Here is a 27475-nt window from a genome sequence, read left to right as displayed (position 1 = left end):
GGTTTTCACAAAGTACTTATTTCCTCTGATTGCCTTCTGCAGAACAAAAGGGATAAGATTTTCCCCTATCTGGATGATTGCCTTATTCAGGCTACAAGCCTGACAAAACTCATTTCAGACTTCGTATTCTCCCAGAACCTCTTAACTTTCCAGGTGTTCACCATAAATAATCATAAATCCCATACAGATCCATCAACCATGATTGTGTTCCTGGGGGAGTGGCCTTAGTGGACTCTACACTGCAGAAGATGCTTTCCTGCCTCCAGACAAGGTCTCATTTGCTGACTCTACTCACAAAGTGTTATGGTCAGAGTTCCTCACAGCCAGTGAGTACCTCTGGGCCTTGAGTTACATGACCTTACATCCTTATGATCCCCCTGGCCAGGCTGCAGATGAGAAACCTCAAAAGTGTGGCACTGGGCATGCACAGCAATTCTCAACCAAAATCAGATTCTTTGCTTCAAAGAGGAATTTGCATGGTGGGCCTGGACTTGCTCTCTCAACCCAGGTCACCCCTTCAAATTCAGGCACCAGGAACAAACTTGACTACAGAAGCCTCAGAGGTAGCCTGGGAGCACACCTCAACCATTTCCAGACCAAAGGGAAGTGGGTTCACAAGCTCCGAGGCAAACGGGTACTTATGGCAGTCCAAAAAGGCCTTGTAACCTGCTTAGAGAAATAGAAAAAAGAGGTGCTAATAGTAAAAGCAGACCGTAACAGTCAAGTGGTACATAAGCAGGGAGGGATTTGCTGCTGCCCTGTGTGCAACCTAGCAGTGGATGATGTCCTTTTCACTGTTGCAGTATTCCTAATAAAGATTCCGTGCCAAGGGTGGTCCGTCTGGCCAGTATACCAAAGCTTTGGTTTCCTTTAAAGTATGCTGTAAGCCATGCATATGCTGCTTGTGTAGCATTAGGGCATAAAGGTGATATCTGGATGCACCATCCAGAGAACTTTTGCCTCTAGTCCAATCGAGATATTCAGTCTGCCATTGCTGGTTAAGGGATCTTGTCATCCATCCCCACCTGTTCACTCAACTGACTGTGGGTGATAGGGTTTTAATTCCACAGACCCCCTTTTTTTCTCTGGATGTGCCTAGGGTCCTGCAGGAAGCCAGGAAACCCAATACTCTGAAATCCTACTTGTCCAAATGGAAGAGGTTTTCTGTGTGGTATTTCTCATAAGCTGGATCCACTTTCTGTGGAGGTACCTTTGGTTCTCTTATCTGTGTAAACTGCTCAATGCTGGGTTGGCTTATTCATTGAAGGACCACTTATCTGTTGCCTCTGTTTTGTCTGCCTTTATTGCCTCCTTTAACTTCTAGATTTGAAGGTAAACAGTTTCTTAAAGGCATCCTTCATGTTAGGCCTCCCAGGAAGTCTGTTCCTCCTCCCAGGGGTCTTCTTTTTGTTTCTGAGAAATTGACCCAGACTCATTTTGAGCCTGCAGTTTTAGCTTCCTTGCAGTATTGCTCTTGGAAGACTACTTTCGTTGGCCCTACTGCCAGACTAATGTCTGAGCTTCAAGCCCTTATGGCTTGTTCTCTTTTTTTGGTGTTAATAAGGGCAGGGTGTCCCTTTGTACTAATCCTTTTATGCCCAAGGTGGTTAATGAGTTGCCCTTAATCAGTCTAATTTTTTCACTTTTCCCCTTGTCTGCTATCTGCCACTGAGAACCTGCACAAACTGGATGTGCATCGGCAACTCTGATTTTATTTGAATAAGACTGTCTTTCTAAATCTGATCCTTGGGATTGGCTGCGTGTCCAAGCAAGATATTTCTTCTTGGATTTCTAATGCCTTTTCTTTATGCCTTTCATGGGAAGAGTCTTCCTTCTATTAAGGCTAATTCTACTAGAGCTGTGGTTTCTTCTGGTGCTTTTGTCAAGGGGTTGGATATTAACTATTCTTGAAGCAGCTACCTGGATTTCTCTGCACATCTTTACCAATCGCTACAAGTTGGGTGGAATTTCCAGAACTAGAGCTAGTTTTCCTAGCGCCATCCTTCATGGCTTCCTAGAGAGCTATGCTGGTCTGTCCTCCTCCCCCTCCTTTTTGAGCCTTGACACTCTCCCTATTATGAGTTGTAACAGTGAAATGGAAGGACGTATTACAGTTGTGTAAAATCTTACCATAATGGTAGATGTCCTTCTCTTCACTTTTGCATTATTCACTCCCTCCCTCCTCCCCCCAGTCCATTTTTCTTCTGGATATACGGATTACCTCTCTACTTCCTGGACTGGCATTCCTGCTGGGGCTCTCAGTTTTGAGGATGGTACATCAGGATGTCACCTTTATGCCCCCCCACTATACGAGAGGGACATGCATGTGACGTAAGGTATACCTTGAAGCAACCTAGGGCTTTGGTTTTGGTTTGGTGTAACGGCCAAACATTGGGCCACCCTTGGCAGGATATCCCTATTATGAATGCTGTAACACTGAAAAGGACATCTACTGTTATGGCAAAATTTTACATGACTGAACGTTTGGGAGACTGCACACTCCCTGGGGTTGCATCTCTTGGCACAGTAGTGCCAGGTGTGCACAGCCAACTAGCAGACCACCTCAGCAGGTGCATTTTGGACCCTCATGAGTGGCAACTACATTGGAAAACATTTCTATGTATAGCCAAAGAATGGGGCGTACCTCAAGTAGTCCTTTTCACTGCCAAAGAAAAAGTATTCAATTGGAAAATATTGCTCCAGGGACAAAATGAAGTTAGCCTAGAAGACTGCTTTCTTCCCTTGCACAGGCCTTTTCATCTGTGGCTTCCCTCCAATTCCTTTGCTCCCCAGAGTGCTCCTAAAGATGAGGGACCAAGGTTAACACTAATAGCCACAGAATGGCCCAGGCAGCACTGGTACCCTCTGCTACTCAGTTTAATCAGCATGAAACCATGGCAGTTGCCACAGAGATTAGATCTGATGAAGGACAAGGGAAAGATTGTGTACCGCAACTCAGATCCTCAAATTATCAACCTAGAGGATACCTTAGCATCTTGGAGATATCCTGTCGTAGACAAACCAGTTCAGGATATTCTAAATGAGGCCAGAAGGCCTAGTACTAGGAAATCCTACTCTGCTAAAGGGAAACTATTCTACCTGTGGTGTGGGCAACATGCACAGAATCCTCTTAGCCAAAATTTCAGTCATTCTGGCCTACCTGGCCAGTCTCTGACAAATGTCTATCGTACTCCATAAAATTCATGCCTGTATTTCAGCCCACATTCCTGCCCAACCTCCTATCTTGTCTCATCCCCATATGAAGCCGTTTCTTAGATGGGTCATCCACAACAGGCCACCTAGAAAGCCTCCAGACCCACCCTGGAACCTTAATTTTGTTCTGAAGAAACTCTTCCACCATTCAAACCGGCTGCTTCTGCTGACTTCTTGACATTGCCAACAGGAAGGCAGTCGTCTATCACTTCTATTAGAAGGGCTTCTGAATTACAGGCACTCATGGCAGTGGAACCCTTCCTCCTCTTACACCCAGTCTTACTCCGATCCAACCCTTTATCCCCAAGGTGGTGACACACATTCTTAAATCAACCCATACATCTGCCTTTCTTCCCCAAACTGCAAAACAAAGTGGAAAGAAAGCTTCATTCCTTGGATGTCGTCTACTGTCGTGGCAGAACAGACTGAGGAACTTGGACCAGCTGTTTGTGGCCTTCGACACTGGTTCTGAAGGGGAAACTTGTTTCCAAGCAAACTGTAAATGGATCTCACTGCATCTCCTTTTGATACAGCCATCATGGTAAAAAGCCACGTGATGTGAGGACATATTCCACTAGGGCAACTGCTGCCTCTACTGCCTTTCTAAAAAGGGGTATCCACCCAAGACCTCTTGTAAGCTGCTACCTGGTCTTCAGTGTATACCTTTACCAAACATTACCATCTATCAGCCTTCAAGTCCAGAGCAAGATTTGCCAATGCCATTCTGCAGGGCATGCTCTCCTTATTTTGCCACCCCCCTTCTCAGCTTTGGGAATAATTTCACAAGTTGAGTGCAACACAAACGAGAGTAAAGTACAGTTGTCTGTACTTAACATGTAGATATTCGTGTATTCACTGTTGCAGTACTCACTTTCTTCGTGTTTCACTATTGCAGTCATTACATTTGGGTTATCTGCTTGCAAGTAGCCTTCAGCCGGCCTGATTATCTCAGTCTTGGGTCCTGCTTCGGTTGCTGTCTCTTCTTCCATGACGTCAGGTAGTCTGGCATAAAGCATGCAGCCGACGCCTTTACATCAGTCTTTCTTCCCGTGCGGTCCCGAAGCAAAAGCAGTTCATAAGTGCTGGTCTGCAGACTCCTGAAATTTTCGTTTTTCGAGTTTCAGAACCGAAGTCTGCAAAAAAGCTAAGAACCCTGCTGGGGATCATTTTTCTTGCTCTAAACTGATGTAAGTAAAAGTTAACAATTGTATTACTTGTGGAAAGCAAATACTTCAAAGATTATTCGTACTGCATTCCTTGCTTAGGCCCAGACCACACTGTCCGTTTTGTGCCGTATTCAATCCTCATACTATTCGTCGTCTGTTCATTTTCGCATGTAACCATTTCGGTACTCTTAATTATCCAGAAATGGCTACGGTAAGCCATCTGACTACCGACATTCTGAAAAAACGTAAAGATAGACAGCATAGGTCCAAAGCTGCCGACTACGCTTCCGTTAAGTTGGTTGCCAGTTCGCCAGTACTCAGTGAGGCCCTTTCACAGCCCCTGATACCTGCTACTTGATTCGCAGACTTCTACTGAGACCCATTCGGAGTCCGGTATGCCGCGAGATGCTTCAACTATGGAACCCGCAGTTATGTCTACCTTGGATGGGTCCGGAGCCGCTGTGCAGGCACTGGCTTCTGAGTGTGTATTCAGGCCTACTGACTTGCATATCAAACAGATGCCATCTTCAAGGCCTAAAACTCGATCCACATCTAGAAAACAGACGTCCAAACCGCATGGTCAGGCCCATATGCCAAAAAAAGTCTGAAGACCTTATTACTTTAATTAGGGGAAGCCAGCCTTCTGAGAGACATAGAGCAGATTTTCCTTCTGATTAGGATTCAGAAATTTGTTTCTTCTGATGACCAGGATTTGCCCTTATCTACCTATGAGGATTCTGATGCAGAGGACTCAATTCCCTCTGCTTCTCCTCCGCAAGATTTCTTTTTTGGTGAAACTTTGCACACACTTAGAGAGCATTTCTGCCGGGAAAGCCAGGATTACTCTGACTCCAAAAAAAAGGCTTAAGGAATTCTTACTCCTTCCTCAACACAGGCCTTTGGCTATCCCTCCTTTACTGGACATTGTAGATGATGCCTTCTTGGAATCTAGCCTGGCCCCAGACACCTTACCTCCGGTCCCCAGGAAACCTGACTGGTATTAGATTACTCGACTCTCACAAGATGTTCATGTTTCACTGTTGCAGTTATTACATTTGGGTTATCTGCTTGCAGTAGACCTCAGTCGGCCTGGTTATCAAAGTCTTGGGTCCTGTGTCGGATGCGGTCTCTTCCGTGACGTCAGGGGTATAAAGCATGCAGCCGACGTCATTACATCAGTTTTTCTTGCCATGCAGTGCCCGAAGCAGAAGCAGTTAAGTGCCGGTCAGCCGACTCCTGAAATTTTTGTTTGAGTTTCAGAACTGAAGTCTTTTTACTAAAGCTAAGTACCCCATTGGGGAAACTTTTTCTTGCCCTAAACCAATGTCAGTAAGTCAGCTGCATTTCTTGTGGAAAGCAAATACCTCATAAAGGTATTAATTTGTACTGTATTCCTTGCCTAGGCCAAGACCACCACTTACCTCGCTGTTGGTTTTGTGCCTTATTTAAACCACAAACTATTCGTCTGTACATTTTCACCTCTAAATATTTTGGTACTTGGTTCATTTATCCAGATATGTCTTCTGTAAGCCACCCGACTACTGACATTCTGAAAAAATGCAAAGATAAAGACAGAGGCTGCCTAGGTCCAAAGCTACAGATGACGCTTCTAAGCTAGTCACCAGTTCGCGGTACTCGGTAAGGTGCTTTTGCGGCCCCTGATACCTGCTACTTCGGATTCGCAGGCCTCTACTGAGACCCGTTCGGAGTCCGGTATGCTGCAAGATGCTTCAACTGTGGAACCTACGGATGTCTCTACCTTGAGTGGGTCCGGAGCAGCTGTGCCGGCACTGGCTTCTGAGGGTGTATTTATGCCTACTGACTTGCATATTAAACAAACGCCATCTTCTTCTAGGCCTAAAACTCGAACCATGCCTAGGAAACTGATGCCCAGACCACATGGTCAGGCCTCTATGCCCAAAAAACAAATAAGAATAGCTGAATATCTTATTACTTTAATCAGGGGAAGCCAACCTTCCCCCCTCTAAGAGACCTAGGCCTGAATTTGCTTATGATGCTTCTGACCAGGATTCTGAAATTTCTGGCTCTTCTGATGACCAGGATTTACCCTTATCTACCTGTGAGGATTCTAATGCAGAGGACTATTCCCTCTGCTTCTCCCCCAGAGGATTTTTCTTTTGGTGAAACCTTGCATACTCTTAGGGAGCATTTTCACTGGGAAAGCCAGGATTACTCTGATTCTAAAAAGAGGCTTGGAGCTTTCTTACTCCTGCCCCAACACAGGCCTTTAGCTATCCCTCCTGTTCTGGACATTGTTGACTATGCCTTTTCGGAATCTAGCTTGGCCCCTGACTCTCTACCTCCTGCTCCCAGAAAACCTGACAGATATTACAGCGTTTCTGATTCTCAAGTTCCATTTTAAAAATCCTACTGCGGATCCCAAGACCATTTCACATGGACCCATGGGCATTAAGGCTACTACTGCCAAAAATCCTACCCCCTCTGATAGAGATTCCAGGGCCCTGGATAGATGGGGTAAGAAGGTATACACCTCTGCAACCTTGGCCATCAGGGCCTTAAATTGCCACTTTCATATGTTAAAGTATCAGCAGCATATTTATTTATTTTTTTTTTATTTTATTTTACATTTGTTAACCGGGCTAGTCTAGCTGGAGAAAATTCCATTTTCAGTAGAGGCCCGGGGAGAAAAGCTCCACAAAAATTAGTACATAGAGACAAAAAATATTAGTATGCATGTTAATGAAACATTAATAACAAATTGAACAATTTAAGATTGTTACTACAAGTATTAATTTCTATCATACATATTTACAAGAAAATAAGAAGCTATATGTCTTAAGATTAAAGGTGCATGAATTAATTACTTCCTGTCACAGTTACAGACTAGGGAAAAGATGTTAAATTTTATACAGAAAGACAGAGATACATGAAGGTATGGATACAGGGAGAGTAGGTAAAGAAAAAGAGTGTAAAGAATAAGAGGAAAAGAATAAAATAAATAAAAGGGAGTTATATTATTAAAAGTATTAAGTTAGGACAGTAATAGGCAAACTGAGACTGAAGCCTGGGTGTTCTGCTGGTTCTGGGTTTGAACGGAGAAAGCCTGGAAGAGGCAGGAAAGGACCAATTTTGTTGAGGGCCAATGCCTACTAAATCTAGGAGGCTGCACTTGTAACAAATATTATTGGATTGCTTAGACAGAAAATGATTCATTATTGTGCTGAAAATAAGGATTTACAGGATTTAATGCATTCTGCTGAACAGGTTGGAAAACATACTGTTCAATGTGGTTTTGATTCACTAAAGGCATCTTGCAGGGCTGCTGTCACCGGGTGTGTACTTAGGAGGCATGCTTGGCTTGAGGAGGAATCTTTGCCAGATCATGTTAAAACTAAATTGCTGGCTGCTCCCTTAAATCAGGACCACCTGTTTGGTGACAAAGCAGAAGTTCTTAAAAAGATGGAGGAAAAAGCTAAATCTATGCAAACTGTTAAAGATTTCTTACAAGTGCAGCCTCCTAGATTTAGTAGGCATTGGCCCTCAAAAAAATTGGTCCTTTCCTGCCTCTTCCAGGCTTTCTCCGTTCAAACCCAGAACCAGCAGAACACCCAGGCTTCAGTCTCAGGGTACGCACAGGTCTAAGCAGTGGGGTGCTCCCACTTCCAAATCCGGTAGTAGTAAGACTCCCCCCTATGGTAAGCTGTCTCAATGACGTGACTTTGAAATGTCCAAGCACTTCTCAACTGACTGCTCCTTTAGGGGGAAAGATTGCTCTGCAAGCAAAAAATTGGTATCTCATTACCCAGGACAAATTGGTTTTAAACAGTTTCCCAAGGATACAGATTTCACTTCCCACACATTACCAACCCCAAACGGTTGGCCAGATCTACCCCCCAAATCAGTGGGCAGAGGCTCTAAAGCAAGTACTCAAGATTAAAGGCTATTCGGACTGTACCAGAAGAGGAAAAGGGACAAGTTTTCTACTAAAGACTTTTCCTGGTACCCAGAAAAGACAACTCATGGCATCCTATCCTGGACCTGTCTATTCTAAACACCTTTTTTGGTGATTCCAAAATTCAGGATGCTAACTCTTCACCAGTTGCTTCCCATGATAGGCAAGGATGCCTGGTTGGCAACACTGGATTTAAAAGAAGCCTACCTGCACATCCCAATCAGGGAATCTTGCAGAAAATACCTACACTTCAAAGCAGGCTGCATGCACCGTCAGTTCTTTGCATGGCCCTTTGGCTTATCTACTGCACCCAGGGTATTCGCAAAGTGCCTAGTTGCAGTCATTGCATTTTGCAGGCAATGAAATTTTCAAATCTACCCATACCTGGACGATTGTCTAATTCAGGCAGAAAGCCAGGACATACATCTGAATCATCTGGCATTTGTACAGAAGGTGTTAACTTGTCTGAGGTACACCATAAATGAAAAATCACATCTGGTACCCTGTCAAATTGTATTCCTGGGAGCAAGCTTGAACACAACTTCTCAGATGGCTTTCCTCATGCCAGAGAAACAAATTCATTTGACAACTTACTTCAAACTAGTGGCCACAAAAACCCTGCTATCTGCAAGGCAAATACTGCAAGCCTTGGGGTTCATGGTCTCGTGCATTCTACTAATTCTATGTGCAAGACTGCATATGAGGAAACTGCAGTGGTATCTAAAACACCTATGGTGTCAACATTCTCATTATCTAGAAGCAATAATTCCTATCATACCTTGCCTATGGTTAGAATTCCGTTGGTGGGCAGAGGCCTGCCATCAAAACAAGGGACTAACATTCACTCTACCCTCTGCTGCCCAAACCCTAACAGATGCATCAGACTATGCATGGGGGGGGGGGGGGCTCACCTGGCAGGGAACTGCATTCAGGGCAAATGGAACCCAAGTCAAATGCAACTGCATATCAATCAAAAAGAAATGTTAGCTGTACAGAACGCTGTGACAGCCTTCAAGGACCACATTCTTCCAGGACAATTAATGGTAAAGACTAACAACACCACTGTTGTGTGGTACATAAGCAGGGGGGGTACCCATTCTTACCCCCCTCTGCAGACTCGCTGTGGCTCTGTGGAACACTGCCTTGAGCTACCAAGTGCACCTACAAGCTCAGTTCCTGCCAGGAAAACTAGATTCTCTGGCAGACCTAAGCAGAAATCTTGACCCACACGAGTGGAAACTGGAACCAAAGATATTCATGTTGAGAAACAAATGGGGGGAGCCCAGAGATAGACCAGTTTGCTTCCCCTCAGAATTACAAAGTGGATGGCCCTGTCCTCACCTGGGAAGACGTCTCAGTTTATTACCTTTCCCCCTCTGCTTCTCCAAAGTTCTACTAAAGATCAAACAGGACAAACCAAGGACAATACTCATTGCACCAGACTGGCCACGCCAGCACTGGGTACCCCCTCTTGCGCAATGTCACTGCTGGAACCATGGCACCTGCCTCAGACCCCTTCCCTGCTGTCCCAGCAGGAGGGCCAGATTCTGCACCCCTAGCTTCACACCCTGAACCTTGCAGCCTGGCTAATTACCTGAGCTCTCCATTACCATCCCCTCAGTAAGCAGGTGCTGGATGTAATTTTGGAGGCAAGGAGGCCTAGTACTAGATAGTCCTATGCTTAAAAGTGGGAAAAGATTCTGTTCCTGGAGCCAAACTCAGGGGAATGTCACAACAGTGCCCAGCTTACCGCATATTCTTCAATACTTAACAGAGATGCTTTGCAAGGGCCTTTCCTTTTCTATTAAAATTCATGCCTCACCATTTCAGCACATTATAATATGGAGCCACCCTCTCCTCTCACCCCCTGCTGAAGCAATTCCTCAAGAGGGGCCAAAAATTTAAGACCACCCAGGAGAGCCCCTACTCCATCCTGAGACCTTTACTTTGTACTGGAAAAGCTCACTGTACCTCCTTTTGAGCCAGCTGCAACTGCAGAGTTGAAATTCCTTTCTTGGAAAACAGTCTTCTTTCTAGCCATCACGTCAGCAAGAAGAGTGTATGAAATACAGGCCCTCATGGCTATGGAGCCCTTCATAATCTTCCATGCAGACAGGGTGTCCTTCAGGACCGATCCTTCCTTTATTCCCAAGATGGTATCCAGTGTGGCCCTTAATCAGTCCATTAATTTGCCAACCTTTTCTAATCCGCAGAAAGAACGAATACTGCACTTTTTGGATGTGCACAGACAACTTGGATTTTATTTGGACAGGAGTAAGCCTCTCAGGAAAACTGAACAGCTTCTAGTTGCCTTTGCTGCAGGGGCAGAGGGGAAGGCCATTTCAAAGTAAACCATTTCTAAATGGATAACCCATTGCATTAATTTCTGCTATAAGCACCATGGAAAACCTACCCCACAGGGGATAAGATCACATTCCACCAGGGCTGCATCTACTTCAGCAGCCTTTCTCAGAGGTGTTTCTGCCAGGGACATCCTATTAGCTGCTACCTCGAGTTTTGTTACTACCTTCAAGCATTGCCACTTGCCTATTTTCTCTAAATCTATAGCTGGTTTTGCCACTGCAGTCTTGCAGGGCCTAATAGCTGGTCCTAATGCTCTAATTGCCTCCTCCCATCCTTAGCTTTGGGAATCTACCCAAGTGTAATGACTGCAAGTGAAACATGAACATAGTATAGTTGTATACACTTACCATAAATGTAGATATTCGAGTGTATTCACTGTTGCAGTCCTGGTTACCCTCCCTCCAGCCCCCTGACTTCTATTGGCAATACCTCTCTTCTTGTTTACTGTATTGAAGCTTTCTGGTGTATTTGCTTATAGTTGGAGGTGTAACCTTGTGTATAATTGCTTCCCATGATGGGGGCACCTGACATCTGGGGCAAGAAAATCTAATGTAATGGTGTCTGCTGCATGCTTTATACCCCTGACTACCGGACGTCATGGAAGAAGAGACTGCAACCAACAGAGGACCCAAGACTTTGATAATCAGGCTGGCTGAGGGCTACCTGCAAGCAGATAACCCAAATGTAATGACTGCAACAATGAATACACTCAAACATCTACATTTATGGTAAGTGTACACAACTGTACTTTTCCTCCCTCCTTCCCTCTACCTTGCATGTTAAGCTTGAGACCCTTTTCCTGCCCTTTACTTTGGTTCAGTGTTCCAGGCCCTTGACCTCAGGGCCCATGTTAGGAGGGCTCCTATGTCCAGGGGTCAATAAGAGAGCTCATGATGTTGGCTGACTGCCCTTATACCCAAACGTACTGATGTCGGTCAGGGCATCTGCTGGCAGGTGGAGGAAGTTTTTTCTCTGGTAGTCAGGCTGGCCAAGAGCTTTTACGAGGGAAATCCCATAAATCAGGACTGCAACAGTGAATATACTCCTAACATCTACATTTGTGGTAAGTGTCTGTTGGTCCACAGTAGAGAGAGGGAAAAAAATTCTAAAGCAAAGTACCCTGTTTGGGGAGCTTTTCATGTGTTTGAGAAAAAATTAACAATCTGAGCTGTGACCAGCATATTCCACACAGGGACTTTCTTTGTGTGACCTGTTTAGGCCCAGAACATGACTTGCATGTCAGTTTTGTGCTCATTTCAAAAGTAGAACGGTCAAGCATAGGGCTGAGCACTTGACCAAGTCATTAGTGTTTTGGCGTACTGTCATCAGCAGGTTAGTGAGAGGTGATCTCCCTAGCATAAGAAGGAAAAATGTCTAAATTTTAGGGTACTGGGCAATTGTTCATTGTCCACCTAGACTTGGAGAAGGTGAGATGTTTTCATAGCTCCCTATGACTGATGTTTTGACAGGCCTCTATCTAGACCCATTCGGCATCTGATTTGCCACTGCTTCCCTCCATTTCTGTAGAAGTGGAAGGAACTTGGCTCCATTGGTTGGGTCCAGAGCCACTTCAAATGTTCTGGCTTCCAACGACCGTTCTCAAACTGTTGAAAGCTCTCATCCTCAAGAAATCACCTCTGTTCACTGCCCTGGGATTAGGCTGTCTACAATCCTGGGCATAGTGTGGATGTCATCCTTGACGCCAAGCCTATGGCTTCACATAAGGCTGCAACCAGCTTGCACCAGGTGAGGCCTGCCAGCTACTATCCCAAACTCGGGCCTTTCAACAGGACCTATTTAGGATGGCTGAGTATTTGATCACCATTGTCAGATCCAGATGCCTTTTCCTCACAGGTTCTGCCATGACATCTTCTGGTAAAAGGAAAGTGGGCGTGTTCCCATGAATCTTCTAATTTTTTTTGTTTTTTTTTTACTGTGAGGATGATAATGTTGAATCCATATTTGAGGAAAGTTTTGCTTCCGATGGGGATTCAAACTGAGGACCTTCCCTCACCCCGTAGGACATTTCCTTTGGGGCAACCCTGTGCACCCTGAGGGGAACACTTTAAAAGGGAAGCGCATGATTATTTTTTTCATTTGGTTTACCGGGGGAAGTCTGACTGGGTTAAAAAAAAAAATCGTTTTTCAGTGAAGGCCCAGGGAGCAAAGCTCCACATATAAAATACATTAACAAGAAATTACAGTAGTTAATGCATAAAGTAGTATATAATACCCATCAATAAGCACAAAGTGATTTTAAAGATCTACAGGATAGTTAAATTAGAAATACTGATAAGTTAATAGTACATTTTAGAGTTTTATACTTGAGAAGGTTTTTAGCTGCACTAGCCAGGAATAGTCCATGTACGAAGTAAATGATCAGCAAGGACGTTTCTAAGCACTTCTAGTTACATAGTGGGAGTATGAGTACACAGCAGTGTGTTTTGATTTGGTTACCTGAAGTAAGCCTGAATTAGATCTTGGGGAACGGCTGGTTGATTAAGGTTGGAAAATGTTTTGCAGAGCAGGTGTTTTTTCAGCTTGGTAAGTTATGTTGTGAGCCATGGTTAGTTTGAAGGAAAGTAGATGTGGGAGTTCTAGCTTGGACAGTTTATTTAAAATGTCGGTGATGAATATGATTTTGGGGGACCGTGTCGAAGGCTTTGGACATGTCAAGGAAGACCGCAGAGGCAAACTTATCCTGATTACAGAGTTTATTGATGGTATTGGAAAAACTGAAGAGCAGTAGTGGTGCTATGATGAGGTCTGAAACCATGTTGGGAAGACTACTATTAGATGAGATAATGAAGGAATATAACATGAATACGTCTAGGATTTTAGATAAAGGAGGTAAAATGGCAATAGGTCTGTTAGTGAGCTCTGTTGAACTGCCGCCCTTGTGAATAGAGATATGGGCCATTTTGTACAGTTTTGGGCAAATTGTTCTTTGATAGATCTGTTGATTAAAGCTGATACAGGGTAGGATAGGGCTTCTGCTGTTTTATTTCAAGTATTTTACATAGAAGTTGTCTGCCGCAATGGTAGTAGGTTTGAGTTTGTTTCCTTAGATTTTTCAGTAGTTTTTGGAGGTACAGGTTGAAAGGAGAAAAATGAGCTGCTTGGATTAGGGAGCTTAAGCTAGGTGGGTAATTTTTTTGTTTTTTTAGTCTGACTGTATACTTTAAAGAATTTATTGAATTCGTCTGCAATGTTATTAAAGGGATGTGGAATATTAGGGGGAAGATTTGGTGCTTGTCCTGGGTGAAGGATGAATTTGATTGCCCTTCAAAACATTTGGGGTAAATTGGTACTTTAGTTGTAAGTTATGATAATAGTTCTTGTCTAGATCAACATGTTTGGCTTTATTTCTAAGCTGCTGGAATACATATCGATTAAGAGTTTTACTGGACTACCGTGCCATGCCTTCTCTTTCCTTCACCAGGGTCCTAGTTTTATTGGTGAGCCATGGGGTATAGTTAAATTTACAGCAAATTTTTCTGAGTGTGCTAGTCTGTTAATGTTAAGAAAAGGTATTATTGACGTATTCTACAACAGTGTTAAGGGGTATATATTTCAGGATGGCTCAAGTGCACTTTGAGTCAGTATAACATCTTGTAGGCTAAAGTTTCTTTTACTTCATATCTGACAAAGCATGTGTGTAATGAGAGTATAATGTTGCCTTAGAAGGGATTATCAGGCAGACCAGCCACAGTAAAGGTAGAGATCCGGTTTATTGGTTAACATCCAATCAAGTGTAGTTTGACTTTTTATCTGTCCTGGTGGGTCCCTGGATAAGTTGGGTGAAACCAAATAGATTCACGTTAACTGATCCTCCTGTAATTTGCCCACACCTAAAGATTACTTAATCTCCCATAATGATAGTTTCATGAGTTAGTATTAGATATGATTTGTCGAATATACTCAATTGTAACATTGCCAGGTTGGATGTAGATGACTAACAGTAACAAATTTATTTCAAGTAGGAGCTTGGCTGATAAGATGTCAATACCTCCTAGGTTGGGTATGTTAAAGTTCACTGGTATTAGTGAGAGGTTACTCTTGCACCTAATAGCTACACCTCCACCTTTTTCTTTCTTTCCTGTCCGCTGTAAACAGGTTATGTCCAGTTGGAGTAATTTCACTGTTCGATATGTGGCTTAAGCCAAGTCTCAGTAAAGACAGCTTTGTCAGGAGAGTAGTGAGATAAAGTAGTGTGAAGTTCTTGGACTTTATTGCTATGCTTCTAAGGCTTAGATTGAGGAATAAAATGTTTAACTTAAGATTGAGCAGGTCTTGTAGTTGTTGAGATGACATATGGGTGCTGCTAGGTCCAGGATTTGCATGTATATCACCACTAATTAAAAGCCTAGAAGCAACGGTAAGTAGATGTAGTAACTTTGATATGCATTTATGCTCTGCTTTGGAATTTGGTGTTGGGTAGGTAGGTAGGTAACCTTATAGATGAATAAGTAGGATTGTGTTGTATTTGTGGAAAAAGATATCATTGGAAAGTGTGAATTTGGGCGGTATTGTTGAAGATGCAACTTTGTAGTTGGTAAAGGAGGAATTGTTAGCATGGTGGGATGTAAGGTGTGCAATTATAGTTAGTATGGTGAGGGTTAAAGCACAAATTCGTGACTGCCATAGTTGCATTAAAAGTTGGAGTGAATAGTGCTGTAACAGAATTTGTAGGGAGAATAAAGGATATATTTTTGGAAACAGTAGCTAATAAAAGTTGTACAACTAAAGTTAGTTAAATGTAATAAGTTTTAGTCCGATATATGAAAACTAGCAAGTGTGGTAGAGTATATTATAATTAATGACCAGGAGATTAGACTGGGAGTTCTATTGGTTGGCTGTTGGGAGTGGCTGTGGTCCAGATATAAATTTGAGCCAGGAGTGGGTGGGAATGGGGGTAGGATAGGGAAGTGGAGCCTAAGCGGGATGTGCCACAGAATATAGCATCCCAGAAAGTCATTCAGTCACATATCAGGGCAGGTATGTACAGAATATCTTGGGAGTCTGTCTGGAATACTTCAGTCCTCAACAGATTAAATTGAAGCCTAACAAAAGAAGGAAAGGGAAGCTGGGCAGTGACTGTGGAAGCAAGTCCTAGATAGCAGAATAATGGATCAAACTTAAGTTAAAAAGGGTACCTTAAATGAAGTGGGGGGGGGGGTTCAGTAGTGAGCTTTCGCATTCAAACAGGCCAACAACTGATAAAATATCTGGAGGGGTAGTACAACTAATAAAACTAGAAACATACACTACAGACTTCTGATTTGTTTTTTTTACCCACAGTGTTTTGCTGGATTCTTCCTTGCAGCCAGATTCCTTCCCCCTGTTGCTCAAACCTTAACAGATTCTAAAGATTTCTATATTTCCACAGACACCTTTTCAAGAACCCTGTAACATCCTAAAGTGGTTACTCTGGGTTCTAAGGAAGCAAAAGCTTTCACTTCCAAAAACAGTGCCAGCTGATGAAACAGAGCCTTGGACAGGCTCTGAAACGGTCTGTACTTCCCCTGCTTTGGTCATGAGGACTTTAATTGCCATTTTCACATGACATATGTAGACAGTTTCAGACTAGATGAAGCAAAAAACTGATGGAAATTAGAAATTATGCCCTCTCTAAGGAACTGCTGGACTTGAGCAGTTCATGCCTCTCAAGTAGCTAAGCACTTCTCGTGCTGTGGCTGCTTCCACCGGAGAAGCAGCTACAGGATCCATTATTACAAGACACGCTTGGCTGAGGAAGCAGTCCCTCCCTGAACATGTGAAATCCAGTCTCTTGGATGCTTCTTTGGACAAAGATTACATTTTTGGTCCCAATGCTGAAGCTGTGCTTAAAAAGATAGACAAGGCCAAGTCCATGCAAATATTTTACTCTTAAGGTTCATCCACCTCGCGTCAGCTGTAATTATCCCATCAACTATAGTCCTTTACGGCCTCCAAACCTTAGCCAAAACAGATTCATAAGGGAAAGGAGTCAAGGGAGCACCAGCAACCAACACAGTGACAAGTGGATTCCAGTAGACCTGTGGGGATCTTGTCAACCGGGATCCATCTGGAAGCAGTCAAGATTTCTTATGAGATTGTTTCCTCCATACCTCAGGACAGATAGGATTCCCAGTCAAAAAACAAACATCTACCTAAAAGTATTGATGGCAGTCCAGAAAAGTCTGATTACCTTCAAAGATAAATGGAAACCAGGCGTATACCTAATAGAGTACCACAGTTGTGTGGTACATAAGTAAGTGGGGGGGGGGCTTGATCTTACCTGCTGTCACCTTGCCATGGATCTTTGGTAAACTTCCTAGGTCTGCGCCTCATGGTTCAGTACCTAGCAGATCACCCAAGCAGCAGCCTGATGGGCCTCAAGTGGCAGCTGTATTGGGAAGAGTTTCTCAGCATAGCCAGAAAATGGAGAGTGCCAGAAATAGACCTTTTTGCCACAAAAGAAAGTGTTCACTTGAAAAAGTTTTACTGCAGCACCAAAACAAGGTCAGCCTGGATGACAGATGCCTTTCCTTCCCTTGGGCAGACCTTTTCCCCTCTGCCTTACCTCTGATACCCTTGCGCCTGACTGTACTGTGAAGATAAGAGAAGGGCCAAAGGTCATTCTAATGGCTCCAGAATGACCAAGGCAGCACTGGTGTCTTCTAGTCCTCAGTCTAAGCAAAAAGGAACCATGGTTGCTGCCCCAAACAGTGGACTTATTAGAGAACAAGGGCGCCGTCACATACACCCCAACCTGAACACACTCAAATTGACATCTTGGATATGTGACCCCCTGGATGGGGAGGTCCCCTCGACAAACTGGTTTGGACATTCTAAAAACCAGGAGACGTGTAAGACAATCTTACTGCATCGAAGGGAGGAGATTACTTTTGGTACAGACAAAAGGGAAAAAGCCCTCTTCTAGCACAGATGCCTCTGATCCTTTTACTTATTAGGATTTGAAAAAGGCCTTTCTTCTCCAAGTCATCCTTCAGCAATTTCAGCTTTTCTGCCTGCTCAACCCCCCTGTCTTTTCCCATCCTCTTTTCCTGAGGGATTATCCACATTACACCCCTGAGAAAACCTCTTGTTCCTCCATGGGATCTGCTTCATTTTGGAGAAGCTCACCCTTCCACATTTCACGTGAGTTGCCTCCACAGACATTAAATTCCTAACCTGGAAGAGAGTTTTGCTAGTTTTTCAGATAGAAAAGTATCAGAGCTTTAGGCCCTTGTGTGTGAAACTTTTCACCTTCCACCCTGAAGTCCGTCTTGGGACCAACCCCTCCTTTCTGCCTAAAGTGGTTAGAGATCACTCTTAAGTCAGACCATCCACTTGCCTGCCTACTTTCCTAACTCTCAAAACAAGGGGGGGGAGAAAGAATTCTCCATTCATTGAGTGTGCATAAACAACTGGTAATACTTGGACAGAACAAAAACTGTCTGTGTGACCAGCTTTTGTGCCCTTTGCCTGTAGCTTGGGGGGAGTAGTTTCTAAGTTATCAAGTTCCAAATGGATCTCCATTGTATCTTGTTTTGCTGCAACCATCATGGAAAGAAGCCATCTGGCTCTGAGGTCGCACTCCACCAGGTGTACTGCTTACATCGACAGCCTTTCACAAAGGGGTGGCCACTAAGGGCATTTTAGAAGCCACTACTTGGTCCTCTGTGCATACATTCACCAAATATCACCTTGCAACCTGTAAGTCTGGAGCAGGGTTTACCACTGCAGTCTTCAAGGGCATCCTTTCCTGTACATAACTTTCCATCCACCCTCCTTTCAGCTTTGGGGTCATCCCATCATTGAGTGCAACAGTGATTAAATTCTACATCTGCATATATGTTAAGTGAACTCAACCGTAGTACTTCTTTTGGAAATGGTCAAGGGTAGTTATCACAGGCATTCCTCAGACTGGATCAACTCGCATAAGAACAGGGGCTTTTGATACACCCCAACATCAGTCAGCTTCAGTTGACTGCCTGAATAATGCCTAATTTTTTTAGGCACCTGTTTATGAATGACCTGCAGCAGATACTAATGCAGACAAAGCGTAGTAATAGAAAATTATACATTAGCAAATTGAAAAGGTTTTCTATTTGGTGGCAGCAACATAACCAGCACCCATTCTGGGCTAGTTCTCTAAATTTACAATATTTGTGAGTTACTAGCCTATCGCTTTTATTACTCGATCAAGGTTTATTTATTGGTCTTTGCAGCATTTCTACCCATGAGATCCTCTCAATTCAGTCCCACATCAAAATGTTTTTGAAAGGGCTTATTTTTTGAATGAGGCTTCCAAGTAAACTGGTGGCCTCTCCTTGGGATCTTAATTTAGTATTATAAAAGTTGTCAATTGCTCCATTTGAACCAGTTAACGTAATTGATTTGAAGTTCTTAACATGGAAAACAGTTTTACTGATTGCTCAGGCCTCTGCAAAAAGAAGAGTATCTGAGCTGCAAGCTCTTATGGTCAGTCAACCATATCTCATTTTCCACAAGGAAAATGTTTCTTGAGAACTAATTTTCCTTTTATGCCTGAAGTGGTATCCAAGTTTACTTCATCTCCGCATTTTCTTTCTTGAACCAGAAAGTGAGGGAGAAAATATACCCCATGCTTTGGATGTCCAACAACGATGGTACTCGATAGAATTAAATCTTGTAGATCTTTGGCTCGATTGATCATTTCTTGTGAAGGTAAGTAGGAAGAACCTGTCAAAACGGACCATTTAAAAATGTTTGTCTAAGACTTTTACATTTTATATTCACCATAACAAAACTGTTCTAGGCAAGGTTAAGGCCACCCTCTGCCAGGGCCTTTGTTTCATCAGTGTTTTGGAAAGGGTTGGATTACAGAAGTATTCTATTAACAGCTATTTGGTCCAATGTACATACTTTTACGAAGCACTGCAAGCTTAATTCCTTCTCAAAATCCAATTCAGGCTTTGTTCGAACCATTCTCCAGGGACTCCTGCACCACTAGCTTGCTACATATTTGTAGGTGCTCTACCCATATAGCTAAGCTTCCTGCAGCAGTGATCAGTATGATGAACATAGTACAGTTGTGTGTGTAAATTTACCATAACTGTAGACGTTTACTCATTGCTGCAATAGCCTTTCCCTCTTCCCATTCCCTTGTTTTTGCTTTTTTTAATACCCGGGTGTAGGTGTTTTTTGTTCCTAGCATTGTCCTATCGGTGCTCAGCCTCCCACTCTGTTGGCAGTAAAGCTCTGAAGGACATGGTGCCCAGACTTGGCTTTAGCCAGTTCAGCACAAACTGCCTGACACTTTTGGCATGTGGAAGGTGCCTGATGCTTTAGAAGCTGGCTAGCTGCTTTATCCTTCACAGAATATAACCCATACAGCCAAGGTATTGCAGCATTGATCATTCGAATATTTAATGTTGGTGCAAGTTTTACACAATTGTGCTTTCTTCATATTCTGTAGTACTTCTCTTAAGAGATGGTAGAATTGCTTCCCTTTTCCTTCCAAGGAAGAAGGGAACTGGTTTTATTCCAATGTCTTGTCCCCAGGATGAGGGCAGCTTGGAGACTCATTCTGGAGCTGTCCTTTCTGGACACATTTCAGAATGTTGACCCTCTACAATCGCACTATCCAGTCATCCTTCCACAGGCTTTTCTTGTGACACTGGATGTAAAGGACGCATACCAGCACATTTCTCATTCATCCAAATTGCAGGAAATATTTAAGATTTTGTGCCTTAGCCTTACTGTTTTACATTCAACTTTTAATTTCCCTTTGATCTTTCCACTGCCCCAAAGGTATTCACAAAGTGCCTTGCTCCTGTCACCTTTTGCAGGCTTCAGGGTATTCACATTTTCCCTTATCTGGATTCCTGGTTTTGCCTCCTGCAAAAGACAAATGTCTAGAGAATTTGCACTTTATAATGGATCTTGCAATGCTTGTGATTTCACCTTGAACTTCAAAAAAGTACTTTCTAACCCTGTCCCAGGACCTGGTGCTCCTTGGATGCAGGCCAGATGTCATCAGCTGCTTTTTGTTTCAAACAATTTTGTCAATAACTGAACTTTGTTTACTTCTATCCTTGTTTTTGACCATAGCAAGAGATTAAGAGCCCTGCGGTAGGTCAGCAATTCCTGTGATCCCTTATGCCAGACTCTGTATGAGGAAGATTCAGTGTTTATTTGGACTCAGCATTGCTACCCCTTGAACTTAACCAATTTCTCTTGCCTTTCAGGAAGGAATTTCTATGGTGGATCAACCTGAATTGTCAGTCAGAGTGCCCTTCCAGGTTCTTTCCCCCTGCTGTGAGATTTAAGCAGATGGTTCAAAATGTTAGGGGGGGGGGGGCATGTTCCAAGGATATAAAAGTTCAAGATGCTTTCTCAGACATCAAGAAAAGCCACAATATCAATGAAAAGAAGGCTCTCATCCTGCTGCATCAGTCCTTCAACCACCTTTTGACCCCTAGCCATCTCAAGACAACACCACAGTGATAGACACCACAGTGATGTAATGGATAAGTGGACAGGGACGCAGTCCCATCACCTCTACTGATTAGCCATGACTGCTTGGGAAATTATCCAGTAAAGTTTCCCTAATGGCAGTAAACATTTCATCAGAGAGAAACTCCTGCATTAGACTATTTCTTCAAATCCGGGGCAAACCCTCAAAGAATGGATGTTTAAACAGATAATCTTCCTGCACTTTGCCCATTGGTAGGCTACACCTTTAAATATATGTCTTTGCTTCTGTTGAGAACAAACAACTGTGGTAGTCTTAGAGTACCATGGCCAAAGGCTTGGAAAATGGATGCTTTTTCTCATGGAAGGGGAAATTCCTTTATGCCTTTCCTTCCCTCTCAGTTCCTGTAGTCATCGTCAAGATAAAGTGCAATCCAAAATTATCTGTGCCGACTCCCTTTTGGCCCAGATAGCACTGTTCCTCCTCTCTTCTTTCGTTTGGCCCAGGGCAGTCATTACCCCCCCCCCCCCCCGGGTGACCTTCTGAAGCTACGCAGGGCTTTTTAATTCATCCAAATTGCTACACTGTTTAACCATTTAGATTAGATTTTGATTCCACTTGGGCACTATTTTGTGAACCTGCTACATGAAAGCCTGGTTTCCAAATGGAAAAGATTCTTTTTGATTCTTTTTGCTGCCAAAAGAAACCAGATCCTTTTATGGGTATCCCTGCTATTCTTGTGTGGGCTGCTCAATTCTGGACTGGCATATTATTCTATGAAAGCACTTTTTTTCAACCATCTGTGCCCGTCTGCTCATTGATCCACATTACTGTCTGCATGATTTTGAGGTAAAGAGGTTTTTCAAAGGTTTCCTACACAGGCTACCAAGAACTGCTCCTCCACCTCAAGACCTCAGCCTTGTCTTAGAAAAAACTCCCTTTATCCCTTATTTTAATCTGTATCCTCTTTTCTGTACATGGAACACTGCTTTGCTTTTGACTTCAGCCACGGTTTCAGAGCTGCAAGCACATACAACCTCTCCACCTTGTCATCTTAAACAAGGGAGGTTAACACTTAGCAGTAACCCTTTATATCAAAGGTAGTCAGACTCTACAAGGCCGTTCTGCAAGAGCTGTTAGTTCTTCTGGAACCTTTTTCCAAAGGTCTCTATTCTAAATCCATTCTAGAAGCGACTACCTTGTCTTCCCTTCACACATTTGCTAAATATTAAGATTGATATTATCCATGGTTGGGCTGGATTTGCTATATCCATCCTTAAAGGAATCTTAGACTGCAGCTCAGCTTCAGTCCACCTCCCTCGCTCCACTTTAGCAGCTTTGGGAATATTCCTCTAGGTTAGTGATCAAAGTTCAGAGTGCAGTTGTGTATGATCTTACCATACCAGTAGATGTCTGATAACTGAAGTATTGCATCCCAACCTCCTTTCCTCTTGTTGCTTTGTAATTTTTCCCCGACCACAGTGGGCAGGTATTCCATTTTCGTGGTCTGGGGCTAGAAGGCCTGAGGTAGTTGTTTTCTAGCTTTGTTCATGCATTATATGTATGGTGAGAAAGGAAGGCACCCAGCCTTGGTGTGTTGGCAGGACATATGGCTATCCTTGGCAGGATATTCCATTAGTAACACTACAATAGTCATCAGTCATTTACTGTTATGGCCAGCTCTTACACAAATGTACTTTTGTTTAGTGATCCAAAGGGAATGTTTATTTTCCCTTTTTTGCAGTGTGGAATTTCATTGCGATCAGTAAAATATTCCTTTAAGTTGCATGCATTAAATTAAGATTTATGCAAGTGATTTAACATATTTTTTTTATTCTAGCAAGTTGGTACTCTCAGATATGCAGGACCTTCAGATAGTTAAAAATGCCAGTCTGTATTAAAATGGTCCATGTGGCATAGTGTCAGCTATATTTGAAAATGTATTACTAACTGGTGTTTAGGAACTATACTAAATGCCTGAAAGTTTACCTTATGGAACACAGTTTCGTACCAGTATTTCGTGATGTGGCTGAGCTTGGTCTCCTTTGACAGTAAGCTTGGTAAGAACCTATGAATTTTTAAGAATCCTTCTTGATTGTAGTTTTCTCAATGTTTTGGCCAGCAATTCAGAAACTAAAGAAAAAGTTAAAGGTGGTTTGCAGTGTTTGGATAGTTGTGTAAAGTCTCAAGGTTCATGTTTTCTTGTCTTAAGCATGTTTTCATTTTTCATAGGCTGAGACAGCAGCTAATCGTATCTGCAAAGTGTTGGCAGTTAATCAAGAAAATGAGCACCTTATGGAAGATTATGAGAGACTTGCGAGCGATGTAAGTATCTCTCAGTTTACATTCTTTTGTCTGAATAATGAGCTTGAGAATGGGCTTGAGACCCGAGTAAACTAGTTATTATAGCAATAACCCACGCCCGGGTGTGGGTAATGCTGGATTTACCCATGGTTGGTGTGGTTTGGTCATGAGGGCGAAGCCCGAGTGGCGAAACAGTCAACCGTGGGTAAAATCCAGCATTACCCACACCCAGAAGTGGGTTATTGCTTTTATACAATGACATTATTTAAGAAAAAAAAATAATTACTTAAATAATGGCATTGCATACTGCCTCCTTGCTGCCCTTCCACAGCTGTCTGGATTCTGCGGCAGTTCTGATGTACTGCACATGCGTATGCCTACGCAGTGCATCAGAACTGTGGGCAAAAGCAACTGAGAAAGCAAGATCTCCGTTGCTTTTTACAAACTGTTTCGCTATGTTAAATGGGTTTAACATAGTGAGACAGCTTTAAAAAAAGCAACTGAGAATCTCCGTTGCTTTTTTAAAGCTGTCTCGCTATGTTAAACCCATTTAACATAGCGAGGCAGTTTTGAAAAAAGCAGCGGAGAAAGCAAGATCTCAGTTGCTTTTTACAAACTGTCTCGCTATGTTAAAGGAGTTTGACATAGCGAGACAGCTTTAAAAAACAACGGAGAATCTCCGTTGCTCTTTTTAAAGCTGTCTCGCTATGTCAAACTCGTTTAACATAGCGAGACAGTACGAAGCAATGGAGATCTTGCGTTCTCCGTTGCTTAAAAGTGTTATAGTAAGGGAAAAAGTCCGGGCGACCGAACCTTTTTTCCATTACTATAACTGATTTACAACGTGCACGCTGACCAATCAGCATGCACATTTTTTAATATTAATGGGTGGTCGTTGTATAATAGTCTTTTGATCATACCTTTCTAGTATGACGAATTTCTTGTACTTAAGTGTGGAACTGTTCTTTGCTAGGAAGATTTCTCTTAAAGGGTCTCTGCCAGGACTTCCTCAGTATAGCATTTAAAATGCTATTCAGGTTGACACTAGCTCTAGTTGGCTCCACAAGCTCATTAGTTTTGCATGGTACATGGTGAACCACTTCTTGCCGCTGATTTTAGTCTATTTGAAAATCACAATTTGTTTTTTCACATTCATTTCACAAACTATTGTGTACAAATTAGCCCTGCTTTGCTCATTATTGGTAGTGTGTAAAGCTGTAACTTGTTACTGTTAAAAAAAAACATTTGTTCCTTTTTTGAACAGGCAACCTTAGAACATTTTTCTGGTTCCTTGGGTTAACAGTTTGGCACCCTCCATTTTCTTTGTAGTTGGGAGATACTTGGGTGTATGTGCCAGTATTTCAGTTTTTTGTTAATTGAGAAATTGTTCAAAATCAGTTCCTTCAAGAGGTTATAGTAATTTTACACACATGCCATTGAAGACCATTTTATGTCATTTCTGGTACTTGTTTTGTTTTTGACATTTAGTGGAATGTTAGTTTCCCTGTTTTGAGGCAATTTTTGGTATTTCTGTATTCAGTTTTCAGGGTTGAAGTGAGTAAGGTGGACATTTGGTTAGTTTACAAGCTTGTTTTCACAGTTCTGCATTTGAAAGAAAGTGCATTTGAAAGATTTTTGTTTTGCAGAGATTACATGAAAACTTAAAGGCATGAACTCAACCCATTGAAGAGACAGGGTTATCTACTTTTGTCAGAGTGCTGTACCGGTGTTCATTTTTCTTCAGAAGATGGTACTAATTTCATGAACTTGTTTGGGGAGGGACTTGTACCAGCCTTCACAGTGCAGCTGTGGTTCCTGAGGCTGGGTCCATTTTGGAGTTCAGTGAAGAATCCCCTGCCTGTTCCATCTAATTGGCTTATTACAGAGAGTATACCCCTTGTTTATAGCAGCCAGCCAGTAATCTTTAAGCTAATGCTGCAACCATTGCTTGGCACTCAAGGAAAGTTTTAACTGAAAACTCTCAGGCTGTTTATCTGTAGTCCATAGTTTTCCACAAATAACCCAGTACTTTTTTCAGACTACCCTTGGCCACTAAAAGCATTCCTTGCCATCCTCCCTTTAGAGATGGAATTTGGTTCTTAGAGGCCACTTTTACAGTGAGTGTGCCATCTAGAACTGTTGGGATAATTTTAGCAAAATGCTTGTGATTACTATCCACACCAAAGGATAACAAGACCACACACAACCGTTCAGTAAAAACTCAAGGAAGACCTAGACAAGCTAGAGTACCTTAAACCACCTGTAATTAAGGTTCATGGGATATATACCGGTGACTCCTTAAGAATTTAAGTGTATCCAGTGATTATCTTCTCTCACTGTTGCAGTATACCACACTATAGGGATCTCCCTCCCAGGGCAGCCCAGTGTTCGGCCAGTGTACAAAGTCTTGTGATTTTGTATGTCATATGTCACACACATGCCACTTGCATTGAACCTAGGACATAAAAGTTATGGACGCAGTTACCCATAACTTTTTTGCTGCCAGTCCGTTTACTATTACAGTCCTGCTGCCAGTCCGTTTACTATTACAGTCCTGACTTGTGGGATTTTCCTCCATGGATGCCTTTAACCGATCTGACTAAAAGTAAAAATTTCCCTTCTACGGCTGGCGGGCGCCTTTTCCTGACTCCAGTACACTGGGATATAAGTGGAGTCCGCCGATGTCATGACTTCAGTTCTTGCTATTTGAGCCTGAAGCAGACATCCAGTATATGCATCAGTCAGTCTGTGCCAGAGTGAAATCTTCAGAACGCTAAGTACCCCATTGGGGAATTTTTTCCTTTTACCATCTAATGTCAGACTTTAACTGTCTCAGTTGTGGAAAACAAATCCTACAGACTTCACTTCATTTGTGTGTAACCTGTTTGGGCCCTGACCACGATGTCCCTAACTGTCGATGTCCTTCAAGGACGCATCTGCAGTCATAACATATGGGTTGTCCTGCCTCAGGCAGCCCTTCGGTCGGCCGTATTCCAAAGTCTGGGTCTGGCCTCGGCTGATGTCGCACTTTCCCCGACGTCAGAGCGTCTGGGGTATAAAAGCATCATCAGACGCCATCTTCCTCTGTCTTTCTTGCCGTGCGGTGCCCGAAGCAGAAGCAGTTTGCAAGTGCCGGTCGGCCAGCTCCTTTGATTCAGCTACCGAAGACTTCGAAAAAGCTAAGTACCCCGTTGGGGACTCTTTCTTTCCTCAGCCGATGTCAGATAAAGTAAATAATTGTTTAACTTGTGGGAAACAAATACCTCATAAGGATTTCCACTCTTACTGCCTCCCTTGCTTAGGCCCGGACCACGACGTCTCTGCCTGCTCTGCCTGTGCTTCCTTCAACCGGCGAACGCTTAGGCGTCGGTCGGAGTTTGCAGAGGAATATTTTGGGGCTAGTTTTGAATATAAAATGCCGTCGGAGACTCAGACTTCACATGTAGTTAAACGGAAGGACAAGGACCGGCCCGCGGTTTCGGCTGAAACCTCGGTCAGGCCTACCGCGAGTGTCTCGGTTTCTGCTGAAACAGAGTCCTCGGTGCTTCCTGTTGCCGAAATCTTACAACAGACTACCTCTGCCTCGGAGGCTCCGGCCGAGTCGGTTATTGAACTACCTACGGAAACCGGTGTCCAGAACATGTCCGACACCATTCCTTTAGACAAGTCCACCCCTGCACGTGGTGCAGCCAGACCCCCTGCATCCATGTCCATTAAGGCCTTCTCTAGGGCTAAAGCTGCCAAACTTGCCAAAGCTTTGCCTCCCAAGTCTACCTCTGAGGCCTTCTACCAGCACTCAAATTCTCAGCCTAGCAGAGGATCTTATCTCCTTAATTAGAGGTTCTCAACCTCACCCGGACAGGGGCTCTCTTCCACTTCCAGACAAACGGCCCAGGGTTGAGCCCTCTGACCCCCACTCTTCAGATGAGTCTACGGATGAATCTGTTGTCAGACCACCAGCAGGAGGCTTATTTGGCCTACGAGGATTCTGATGCTGAAGAATCTATTCCTTCGGCCTCCTCTCCTGAAGAGTTTTCTTTTGGTGAGACA

The 27475-nt window shown here is 43.2% G+C and overlaps 1 protein-coding gene across 2 annotated transcripts in view; it reads left to right on the top strand.

Annotated features, from left to right (window-relative positions):
* LOC122788278 (alpha-actinin-4) overlaps positions 1–27475 on the top strand; it is a 1502973-nt gene that overhangs the window by 648440 nt on the left and 827058 nt on the right. For both annotated transcript variants that reach the window (XM_044055436.1, XM_044055378.1), the window contains exon 9: positions 23354–23446. In XM_044055436.1, coding sequence (XP_043911371.1) covers positions 23354–23446 — 93 coding nt within the window. The remainder of the gene's footprint in view (positions 1–23353; positions 23447–27475) is intronic.

Source organism: Protopterus annectens, chromosome 1.part0 (assembly GCF_019279795.1).
Source record: "Protopterus annectens isolate FY-2018-M chromosome 1.part0, PAN1.0, whole genome shotgun sequence".
In the NCBI taxonomy this organism is placed as follows: Eukaryota; Metazoa; Chordata; order Ceratodontiformes; family Protopteridae; genus Protopterus; species Protopterus annectens.
The sequence above is the reverse complement of the archived record's forward strand: the minus strand, read 5'-3'. Positions and strand labels throughout refer to the sequence as shown.